The 13,005-nt window shown below is 35.1% G+C and overlaps 1 protein-coding gene across 1 annotated transcript; it reads left to right on the forward strand.

Moving 5' to 3' along the window:
• The first annotated feature begins 172 nt into the window (after nt 1-172).
• LOC106153755 (protein-tyrosine sulfotransferase 1) lies at nt 173-12,660 on the forward strand. Its single transcript, XM_013527852.2, has 3 exons — nt 173-264; nt 7,477-9,095; nt 9,653-12,660. Exons 2-3 carry the CDS (start codon nt 8,266-8,268, stop codon nt 9,906-9,908), a joined length of 1,086 nt encoding a protein of 361 aa, XP_013383306.2. The 5' UTR covers nt 173-264; nt 7,477-8,265; the 3' UTR covers nt 9,909-12,660.
• The last annotated feature ends 345 nt before the right edge of the window (nt 12,661-13,005 follow it).

Consider the following 13,005-nt stretch of genomic DNA (forward strand, 5'->3'; position numbering starts at 1 on the left):
CTATTTTAAATTACCTGACTTTATTTTATTGGATATGGACACATCATTAGCAAATGCTCATCGTCATAAAATTCATGGACTTCTGTTGAAACACAGGCATGCTTCACAAGCAAAGTTTGGGACAAGGACCCTCTTGCTTATCCTAAATATTACAATCGATGAAAAGTATTACCCTTTTCCAAAATTGAAAACAATGCCAACGTGGGTCCAGCAGGGTGAACTGTTTTTAGATTTACAATGGCATATGATAAGCCCAAGACAAAGGTAACCATATGTTTGTTTCAAATTTTATTCCTTATCTTTAGTTTTGCTACGGGTTACCATCAGACATTGTCCCCTTTTAATGAATCAGTTACATTATTTATTGGAACTGTATATTGCCAATCACTCAATCGTCAGTTTGCCGGGTCGTTTTTATTAATCAAGTAATCGTACTCTTACACTCTTATTGAATGTTTTTGTCATGCATTTATTGTATTGCTGCAGTTCTAACAAGTACGTGCATTTGATTGAAAATGGCTCCGCGCTGATATGGTTATATTCTTGAGGCTTAGCGTCTTTCTCACGTCTTGACATGGATACATGGTTTAATCTGACACTTCAACTTTCATATACATTCATTCTTGATGTTTTAACAGACGTTCACAAAATAAGGATTAACCACATCAAGATTTGCACATAAATTCTACTTTCTATGTAGTTTTTCAGACTGCCACTAGATGGCATACATGTGTATGACATGTAAAATCATGCACAACTACATTATGTACAGAAGCAAAATACATGCATGTTGTACCTTCATAAATGCCACTTAGTCTATCAATTGACTGAATAATGGCAATCATTACTAGTCTGAGGGTTGATATTTTGAGTGCTTAAAGATGTACAGATCAATCAAAATAACTGTTCTTGCATCTTTCTACCATCTTATTCAAGAGACCTGAACTAATGTCCTAAGGGCCTTTATAATGATAACAAATGATTAGATAAGTCTCTGTGGTAGTGAAATGCTTTAAATTTTAAGACTCAATCTTTTCAATTGGGAAAAACAATCTTTCAAATACATAATTTTAGAATCATTAAAAGTCCTATTACTGCCCTTTTAAGGTTGCTTGCTTTTCTGTTTTATTGCCACTAACCAAATAGCAATGTTTTTCTTTTAAAAATTTATGACTTTAAAAAATTAAGTATCTATAAAATTCACAAGTTTCCCTTTGAAAAGATCATTGTCATATACATTGTGATATTTTGTGCCATTGAGTGAAACCTGATTGAAATAAATTTTGGATAGTGAATGGATTTTACCTTCCTTAATCTTGTGAACTATCCCTTTGAATAATATTTTAACGAAGACTTGGGGGTAGTATTTGAATATAATTCATAAACTTGATATTTTACTTATATGAATTTCTGGTATATGCAGATTGTATTTTACTGTGTAAGCAGTGTTTATAAATTAGAGCTCTAGTAAGCTTTTGCATGTACAGTATCTGCTGGTACCTGTAAGTGTTACTCTGTACAATAAGGCAAATTATGTTTATGACGATTTTTTATGGTTTAGAGTAGTGTAGAACTTACATAATGGCTATGTGATAACATCTCAAACAATTATGGTAGAGTGTTGCATTGCAGTGGTTATGCAGTGGTAAACTAGCCAATCATATTTATTGGACTTGTAGCATTGGGTCATTTGCATAACTGGTACTATAATAAAGAGCTGCACAGGTAGTGCAGTAGTTAGTTATTGTTCACTTGTGTTAGAGTTACTTACTTCAGGTGTCCAGGTAGACTTCAGCAGATATTATTAGTTTGTAAAAATACCAAAATATTCAGTGTGCTACATTGGTGACCCCGACGTGAGCAATGGATTCAGATGGAATTAAACAGCTGGCAGATGCTATCAGACAACAAACCCTGGACATATATCAAGGTTCTACAGTGCAAACAATATCAGCTGTTTCATTTAAAGCACCACCATTTTGGAACACAAACGCATCTGCTTGGTTTTTATGTCTGGAATCATCCTTTGCAACACACCAGCCAGCCATTACAAATGACTTGACTAAATTTCATCATGTAGTGCAACTCCTGGACTCGTCAACCTCCAGACGTGTTCAGTCAGTAATTGAGAGACCACCTCAGACAGGAAAGTATGAAGCACTAAAGCATGCACTGTTAGAAGCCTATGAAGCCACACAATACCAAAAGGATACAGCATTACTTAATATAAATGGTCTAGGAGACAAACGACCTACGGAACTATTGATGCATATGCGCTCTTTAAATGCAGATCCAAGCACACTTTTTCGCACATTATTCATCAATCAGATGCCAACAGAAGTGAGACGGATTCTTGCACAATCACCAGAAGTTGATCTTGACACCTTAGCTAAAATGGCTGATCGGATTTTAGAAGTAGACCCTCTTACCCCTTCTTCAATTTCTGTGACTACCACAGTGCCTGAAGAAAATCTTACAACAATAACTGATACAGAAATAAACGCCATGAAATCTCAGAACCAACGCACTGGCACTATCAAGTTCAAATTATGTAAATATCATTCATGGTTCGGACATAAAGCCAGGAAATGTGAACAAATCATTGATGGCTGTCCTTGTCCAATGTCTACACGAAGACAACAGGGAAACGACAAAGCCAGCAGAAATTAGTGAGCACTGCTGGTCTATCTGATGCTCCACAAATTTCTACGATCAATATGGGGACAATCACCGTTTCTGATATTGTCACTGGGCGCACTTTCCTTGTAGATACAGGAGCAGAAGAATCCGTTTTTCCTGCTAACCGATTTGACCGACAACGAACCAGTGGCCCAAGTCTTATTGCAGCAAATGGAACAAAAATACCTACTTACGGAAAAAGGAAGATGATTTTAAAACTAGGGAAAGGAACAAAATTCACTCAAGAATTCTGGGTAGCTGACGTCACACAATCCATTCTAGGTGCTGACTTTTTCACTACTCATCGTTTGGCCATTGACCTTTCCAACAGAAAGTTAATCTCATTGGATGGAAAAACGGTCATTCATGCTCACCTCACTAGATCTCAGCAACAAGGGATTCACAAAGTTCACACAAGATATGAAGCAGTATTAGAAAACTACCCGGAGCTCTTAGTGTCATCCTTTAAGGAAAATAAACACGGAGTAGAACATCACATCCCAACCGTTGGATCTCCAGTTAAAGCCAGAGTACGTCGTCTTGACCAAGAAAAGCTTACTGCAGCAAAAATGGAATTCAAGGAAATGGAGAATCTGGGGATAGTGCGTCGTTCCTCTTCACCATGGTCATCTCCACTACATATAGTGAAGAAAAACAATGGTGGCTGGAGACCTTGTGGAGATTATCGTCGACTTAATGACATCACCATAGACGATCGTTATCCTCTACCTCATATACAAGATCTCAATTCATCACTCAATGGAAAGACAATATTCTCTAAGATCGATTTGATTCGGGGATATCACCAGATACCAGTTGCCAAACATGATATTCCTAAGACTGCAGTCATCACACCTTTTGGACTTTATGAGTTCCTTAAAATGCCTTTTGGGCTTAAAAATGCAGCACAGGCGTTCCAAAGATTAATGGATGGCATTCTACAGGAACTTGACTGTTGTTTTGTGTATCTTGATGACATTTTAATAGCAAGTTCCACACCTGAACAACATGAGGAGGATCTTAAAGCAGTTTTCAACCTGTTAAGGACAAATGGACTTGTTATTAACAAGAAAAAGTGTGTATTTGGACAATCTGACGTTGAATTTCTAGGTCATTCAGTGTCTGCAGCTGGAGTTCAACCACTTGCAGAAAAAGTGAAAGCAGTAGCAGATTTTCCACCACCCAAGGATAAAAAAGGCCTTCAAAGATTTCTGGGAATGCTGAATTTCTACCATCGTTTTCTTCCTGGAATCGCACATCGAATAATACCTCTTACTGAAGCTACCAAGGGCAGAGCCAAGACTTTGCAGTGGACCCCTGAATGCCAATTAGCATTTCAGGATGCTAAAATGGCTCTTGCTTCTGCAACTATGCTTCATCACCCTGAACCACAGGCAGCAACCAAGATATCAGTGGACGCTTCTGACGCTGCAATAGGAGCAGAACTTTCTCAGTTTCAATCAGGGATGTGGAAACCTATTGCTTTCTTTTCTAGAAAACTCACACCTACCCAGAAACGATACTCCACTTTTGACCGTGAGCTTTTGGCAATTTACAGTACCATCCGCCATTTCAGATATTTTTTGGAGGGAAGACCATTCACCATTTTCACTGATCATAAACCTCTCACTTTTGCGTTCAAGAGTACATCTGACAGATCACCACGTCAAGAGAGACAATTATCATTTATTGCTGAATTTACAACTGATATACGACATATCAGTGGAACTGATAACATTGTCCCAGACACTCTGTCCAGAGCCCCAGTGGAAACTGATGAGCCACTTATTGCCTCCACAGTTACAATGCCGACAATTGACCTTACACAGTTAGCAGCATCACAAAAGACTGACACAAAGATGGTTGAACTGTGCGCCAATCCAGGATCTTTGAAGTTAAAGGAAGTCATCTTTGGTGAGGTTAAACTTCTCTGTGATACAACTACCAGTCGACCTCGGCCAGTAGTTCCACCTTCAATGAAGAGGATCATTTTTGAGGCAATACACAATCTTTGTCATCCTGGAACAAAACCAACAATCCGTGCCATTTCAAGTCGTTATGTCTGGCCTGGACTCAAAAAAGACATTCGTAATTGGGTAAAATCTTGTCATGCCTGTCAAACAAGTAAAATTGGACGTCACACTAGAGCACCGTTAACCACCTTTGATCCACCAGATAGACGATTTGGTGATATTCATGTTGATTTGGTTGGACCTCTTCCTCCTTCAGAAAATAACAAATATCTTCTGACAATTGTTGACAGGTTTACAAGGTGGCCAGAAGCTGTACCTTTACCGAATGCAGAAGCAGTTACTTGTGCCAAAGCTCTTTTATGCTCATGGATATCAAGGTTTGGTGTTCCAGACTCCATCACATCAGATCAAGGTAGACAATTTACAAGTGAACTTTGGCGTGAGCTTAACAAGGTGCTTGGCATTCAACCTAACACAACAACAGCCTATCATCCACAATCCAATGGCATGGTTGAAAGATTTCATCGCAGATTGAAAGAAGCCCTCAAAACACGTTTAGACAATGCAAGATGGATGGACCAGTTACCAATTGTATTACTTGGTATCCGATCAACATGGAAAGAGGACATTGATGCATCACCAGCACTTCTTACCTATGGTACAAATTTAAGAGTACCTGGTGACTTTATTCCGAACACAACTGATGACAAATTTTTTCCTAACAATGAATTTGTGCAAGAACTTCAACAAACAATGCAGAAATTGGCTCCTGCTCCTCCATCTAGACATGGGCAGATTGGTACATATGTACCGTTTGACTTACAACAAGCTGAACATGTATATATAAGACATGATGCTCATCGAGGTACATTGATTAGACCATATGATGGTCCTTACCTTGTCATTTCACGTTCCGACAAATATTTTGATATTTTAAGGAATGGACAAACAATTCGTGTCTCGGTTGACAGACTTAAACCAGCTTATAGCAATCCGGTTTCAGTGCACAATCAGACAGTGAATCCACAAACAAAACCAGAGACATGTCTTTCACCTTCTTTAATTAAAACACGTTCCGGTAGAATAGTTAAAAAGCCGGAAAGATTTTAAACAATTGATTTTATTAATTTAATTTTAGTAAATGTTTTCAATGTTCTGGGGGGAGGTATGTAGAACTTACATAATGGCTATGTGATAACATCTCAAACAATTATGGTAGAGTGTTGCATTGCAGTGGTTATGCAGTGGTAAACTAGCCAATCATATTTATTGGACTTGTAGCATTGGGTCATTTGCATAACTGGTACTATAATAAAGAGCTGCACAGGTAGTGCAGTAGTTAGTTATTGTTCACTTGTGTTAGAGTTACTTACTTCAGGTGTCCAGGTAGACTTCAGCAGATATTATTAGTTTGTAAAAATACCAAAATATTCAGTGTGCTACAGTAGAATTGTCATTGTAGCCTTGACACCTGGTGATTTATTAATAACAGTGTTCTGTGGGAAGTAAAAAGGTATTCATTGCCATTATTGAAAGCTGAATTATCACAGTTATTATGGCAGTATCTTCACAAAGCTGAAGAGAGTTCTGATTCATTATCTGCTACCATTATAGCATCTTCCCCAGAGTGCACACATTTGACAGACCCAGCTTCTCCATATTTATTGATTTAGTGATAATGTATATTTTTTAAAATACTGCAGGTAAGACACTGTGAAGAAAAAGTTGCTAAGGCAATCCTCTGTGGTTATGGTTTGCAGAACTTTGCAAAATACCAGTAAATATTTCTGGTCTGTGAATCACTTTGAAAACCAACTGATAGAAATGTTCAAGTCAAATGCCATGAAATGATTAATGATACCTTTATCTGGGTAATTCCACAGTACTAAGGAGGAAAATGTTCAGTAATAAAATGACATCTAAACTAAGTTAACTTCACTCAGTGAGTTGACCAAAGGCTAAATATCTGTATTTTGACCTATTTGGGGATTTTACATACATATCTTAATTTTTCATTAATGTACAGTTTGGTGACGAAGGGGACATCAGTTTTTAGCCATGGGCTTTGATCACATGAAAAATATCATGCCTCTTGGGGAAAATGTGTTTATTCATTTATTTATTTATTTTAGATATTACTAACTTATTATACCATCTGTAATCAAGAGACAGAAAAAAAACATTTCACCAACATTATTATCATGAAAATAGTGTAACAAGAAAAACTAGTAGAAAGCAGTGAGGCTATCCAATATGCTAGCTGTTTTTGTTTTACTCTACCACCTGTGTTTCTTCTAGAATGTCATTTATATGTAAATGATTTGGCCATTACAATATCTTGTACTGGTTCTCTTATTGATTGATAACTCAGTGAATAGTGTACACCTAGATAAAAAAAACATATGGTCATGAACAGTTAATATATTGTTACTGTTCAAGAATACATTTTAACACCAATCTTGTTCAGAATACATTCTGTGATGCCTCTGTGTTCATAGATTTTTTTTTTTTTTTTTTTTTTTTTTTTTTTTTTTTTTTTTTTTGTGATGTACATGAAGTCCTTTGTTAATATCTGATTCTATTTGTTCATTACCATACATTAAAATATATTTTGTCTAAAGGTATTAGGTATTGATGACCGTGAATTACATGTACACAGTAATGTTATGAAACTTATAATAAGTGAAATATAAAAAACTAATAATTGTGGAAATACAACTTTTAAAAGTAGACATGTATTTCTGCCAAGAGTGCAAATATTCCCCTAAGAATTATTTGTTTCTCATGTTAAACAGGCATGCTTTCAGTTTTTTTTCTTTTAAAGGTGGCAGCTTCTGTAGCCAGGGTAATATGAACATCTATTTGTGATGGAAAAGAAAACCACACATAACAAAGGAAGGATCTTGAATGAGGATTTTCATCAGCAGCGTTGATTATCTGTCTTTGTGTGAAACACAATGTCTGCCAATTGTCACTAGAGATGAAACTAAAGACTTCAATTTCTTTGCTGAAATATATACCATTTGTCATGCAATATCAATTGCTGAAAAAGCAAGAAATTTGAAAAACAGAATTGGTCCAGGGAACAGGCCAACATTTGATAATGTTGCCTGTAAAGCCACCAAAGAACATGTTGCATGAAGAGAATGATTAGCTTTGGTGTAGGATTATCAGCATCAAAAGCTGCTACACATAGGTGCCTTGTTCTACAACATTGTTTTCTGACTTGAAGACAGGTACATATAGTAAATTCCACTTTTCCTGTTATAAAAACTATCCTGTTTTACATGAGGATGAGGCGGATGTTTTAATTGACATTCTACCTGGTCACAGGTGTTCACTCTGGTTTCCCAAGTGTGATCGTACATGTCATATATTTTTTCTTTTCATATAAGACTGCCATCATAGCTGTTTTGTAAAGGCTAACTTTTTTCATGGGAGACTCATTAGACTTATGCTAGTACAGAAAGGCTTCAGCAGTTGAATTAAGCATTTCTAGCAGGAAGATAAAATCACAGATAAATTATGCTGGGGTTACGCTTACCACATGCTGTGGCTTTGTCAAATATCCATTTAAGAAGCTACTTGATTGATTAGGTATTCAGACAACAGAATGGCATACAGATTTGGACGTAAGATGAACACACAGTGTATGTTATACACTTTGATTGCTTTGATCATTCTCTGGATTTTTTATATCGGGCTTCTACCTTGCTATCCAGTTGATGATGGCATCAAGTTTGTTCCAAATGCACAGTACATGTATCTTGCTGATAATACTAGCATCCAGTATGATAGGAACTTACCACTTGTGTTTGTGGGGGGGTTTCCCCGAAGTGGAACCACTCTGATGCGAGCCATTTTAGATGCTCACCCAGAAGTTAGATGTGGAGAAGAGACAAGAATAATTCCACGTTTACTTGGGATGCAAAACAATTGGAAAAGATCGCCTATTGAAGCAAAGAGACTTTTAAATGCTGGCATAACAGAAGATGTTATAGATTCAGCCATGGCTGCATTTATTTTAGAAGTTATAGTGAAACACGGAGAGCCAGCCAAACGTTTGTGTAACAAGGATCCCTTTGCTCTTAAGTCAATGATGTATCTTGCAAAGTTATTTCCACAGGGAAAGTTTATCTTCATGATACGTGATGGCAGGGCTGTAGTTCATTCCATCATGTCACGCCAAGTTTCAATATCTGGGTTTAATCTCAGTGATCCAAAGAGCTGCTTGGAAAAATGGAGTAAAGCGGTAGAGACAATGCACTCTCAATGTATACATATTGGACCCAGTAAATGTTTGCCAGTCTATTATGAAGAGTTGGTGCTACATCCAAGAACTTCCCTCAAAGGAATAACAAGATTTCTTAATCTTCCATGGAATGATGCACTGCTTCATCATGAAGAATATGTTGGAAAACCCGGAGGTATATCCCTGTCTAAGTATGTGTACAGTTTATAACTTATCTTTTGTACATACTGTTTGCATACTACATACACGTTGTGGTTTGTTCTTAAGGTTATTGGCTTATTTTTTATCCCTCTATGTTTTATACATAATTATATATATAATACAGAAATTCCCATTGTTTATCAGAAACATATTTGTTAGATTTATAAACATAAAAAATATTTTGTTTAAAAAATAAACTATCCCATTTAATTATATTTATAACATTCTTAAACCCTCCCACCCCACCCCAGTTAAGAACCCCCTACACACACCCTGTTTAAGATTTCTTTCAATGTTGGCAAATTTTCTAATAAAATACCTCTTTCAGTGATTGAATTGAAAACCTTATTTGTTATTTGCACATATTCCTTATAAACCTGTGATGACGTCTATGGTTTATTAGATAGCATTATTTTCAGAATTTGACTGCAACATAAAATTTAACTCGCTTGTATCTGTGATGCCATGCTCCAATAAAATAGAATCATTGTTAACTTGAAAATATCAGAACCTCATTTGCTGATACCTTTGCTTTTTTCCCCCCAAGGGTGGAGAAATCAACAGATCAAGTGGTAAGGCCTGTAAATGTTGATGCTTTAACAAAATGGGTTGGAAAGTTTCCAAAAGAAGTGATTGATTCTATGAATCGGCTTGCACCTATGCTCAACCAACTGGGCTATGACCCTAGGGCAAATCCACCAAACTATGGAAAACCAGATGATGAAGTTATATTGAAATCTAAACAGGCACAAAACCAAGAGGAAGGGAAATACAGACAGAACAGTCAAAAGTCCATGAGGTGATTCCATAGATGAGCCAGTTTGATGTTCATTTGATGAAGATTCAGGTTCCTTTAACCAAATTTGATTGAGATTTATTATTTGTTTGTAATATGGCTAAATGTTAACATTTCTGACAAACATGGTGCTCAGCATATTTTTTCTTGACTAATTGGTTTTAAGTTTTATAGAAACCAGTGTTTTTTTGTCAGAATAGAAGCCAGCATTTTCACAGAAAAATCTCAAGAGCTTATTTACATTGTTTGGGATATTTAAACTTGGTCCAATAACAATTACCAAGATTAACAATGTATTAATTGTATTTCTAATTGTTTGACAATCTTTTCTCCTTTTGACTTTTTCAGTCAAGATACAAAGTAATTATGAACACTTCATTTTGAAGTCTACATTACTAAGTTGTATCATTTTTCTGCTCTCTGTTAATGTAAGAACACACTAGTTGTAGATTATCTTATTTACGTACTGCATGCAGCTCATTATTATTTGAAGAAATACATGGGTCTGTTATTGAAAGTAATGATTAAGTTATTGACACTACCATCACAATTCTTCGCCAAAGCAAATTGAAATTAATCAGTGAAGTGTGTTACTTTGTACTCAGTAAGGTACAAGATACTGGTAGAATGATGTGGAAGATTTTTTCAGATAAGGGGTTCTGCTTTGTATTGGGAACATTGCATCCCACTTGTTATGGTGATAAATGCATAATTTTTATCACTACAGTTTCCATTCTGTCAGGGAGAAAATGAAGTTCTGAGTTTTAGACTTACATGTTCTATATTACAGCACTAACACTACAGTCTAATAGGGAGTTACATTATCTAGTATATGCCAAGTTGTGTCTAATTTGGGTATTATTTCACCTTATGATATTCTGCTATGACATATACTCAACAAAAGACAGTATTCATTATGTTTTGCTTTGCATTGGTTTTCCACTTATGTATAACAGCAGCAGTTGCTGCCCACATACCAAAGATAGAGAACAAGTGCATCAATTTAGAGATGATTGCTTCACTTAATGACTACTTTATCTTAATAGAGTGGCAAAGGCATCATGAGAGTTTTATTCAGTGAAGAGGATTATCTATATGATGTGACAAGTATAAATTTTGCAGGTTCAGAGGTTTTGTGCACTTGTAAAATTGACGACTTACATCTAGGCCATTACATGTTGTTTTTAGCATTTTGAATAAAGATAGTATAGTGCTTTAATTTTTTTTTTTTCGTTTCCAAAATAGGTTAATTTTTTTTACTCTTTGTTATATACTATGCTATTGTTCATTTTCATTGTATTCACAGCACCATTATGTCCCTGGAGAGTATTGCTTTAGTTTTGTATTCAGTATTAGAACTGTAGAGGCAACCAGAAGAAACTTACATTATTTGAAGATTTAGGTAAAGTTCAGTTTATTTGTCTTGGAAACTTTGTGCCATATGATATCTTGTATGTATTTTATCATTATCAAAGGCTTTTTTGCAAACATTTGAATTGTATAACATAAATATTTTTGATTTGCTATAACGATAACAGAAAGTCAATTCAGAACTGTTTGCCCTAAAATTGTTATGTCTTTATTTTTTCTGTCATCTGGTCAATTTGTGCAATTTTACTGTTCAACTTGTAGGAATTGTCACTTTTGAAAGGTTTACAGGGCCATTCCACTTTGTCTTCTCCATGCGTATTATTTGTTAAAGATTTTTTTTACATGAAAAAGGAATGATGGTTGGGAAGAGGTGTTATAGACGTTATGGACAGATGTAATACTATGTGAAGTACCTGTGCACAATTGTTTTTTGTTATAAAAAATAGAGAGAGAGCATTGAATCATATTTTGGATACTTTTCGTTGAATGCATAATAGCTGCTACACTCATTATTCAAAACTCTCCAGATTTTTGACAGATTTAATGCCAGCTCTAAATAATATAAGCCTTTCTGGGAGCATTTTAAAAAACTAAAATTTAGTGTGAATATTTTAAATATTTTATATCTTAATTATATATGAAGTCAAATCTTTGTCATTAAACCTGACCAAATGCCATGATATAGTTTCAAAATGCATAATTTAAAGAACTGCTAAAAAGATGAACAGATATTTTCTTTCTTTCTGTGCTATATATATAACCCTCTGTCAATTACACCAATGTTCATTTAAATATTTATACCAGTGTTTCAATTATTTATTAAATCAAAGCTTTAATGGATTTTTTTTTTTTTTTTTTTTTTTTTGACAATCAAGATGATGTACCTCTTTTGAGATGAAGATAATTTTTTCTCAAATGGAACACTGTTCGTAGCGTTGAGAAAATACTGCAGTACATCATACTTTTTAGATATTTACAGTGCTATCAGTTTTGGTAAAACATCAATACTTGTATTGATTTTTTTCATTTTCTTGTTATTTCACACATGCAATATTGTTGTTACTCTTTTAAGGTTAATTCTTATGTATTTTGATTAAATAATCAGTTCTTAATCGAATAATTCTTCATCAAACTCAATCAAAACTAAAGTTATGTTTAGATACTGTTGGTGCTTTGATTTCATTTGCATGGGGCTAATGTAAAATTACATATTTCATTGAAATTGTTCAAAATGTCAGCAAAACAGGTTGAAAATGAGCTCAGTGTTTGTTGCCATGTTTTTGCCAGTTGTTCTAAAATATGGTAAATTGAGTAAAACTTCAATAGACAGTTGGATTTAATTCAAGCAACATGCGGTAAATGGTTCAATAAATGGTTTTGGGGCCAAAGTAGTAGTTCTTTCTTATTGATTGATAATTCATGCCAAAAAATTCCTGTGTGTCATCGTCTTCCTGTATATATATTTTTATGTATATATATATTTGAAAAGTCCACAATAAGAATTAAACCTTTATACAGCAAGATATTAATTTTCCTAGCATTTCCCTAATTAGTAGTCACATCCAGTATATCACATCCAGAACCGCTGACAAAATTAATCTATGAACAGATTTTTGAGTTTAAAGCTTTTAGCTTTTAAGTCATTCATGTATGTAGTTGATTTGGGAACTAGTGGATTTAGATCCCAACAGTAAAAATAAGAAGTTGTAGGCATAACTTAGGGGTAAATTTCC

This window comes from Lingula anatina, chromosome 1 (assembly GCF_051362555.1).
Source record: "Lingula anatina isolate TDL-2025a chromosome 1, LinAna3.0, whole genome shotgun sequence".
NCBI classification, from domain to species: domain Eukaryota; kingdom Metazoa; phylum Brachiopoda; class Lingulata; order Lingulida; family Lingulidae; genus Lingula; species Lingula anatina.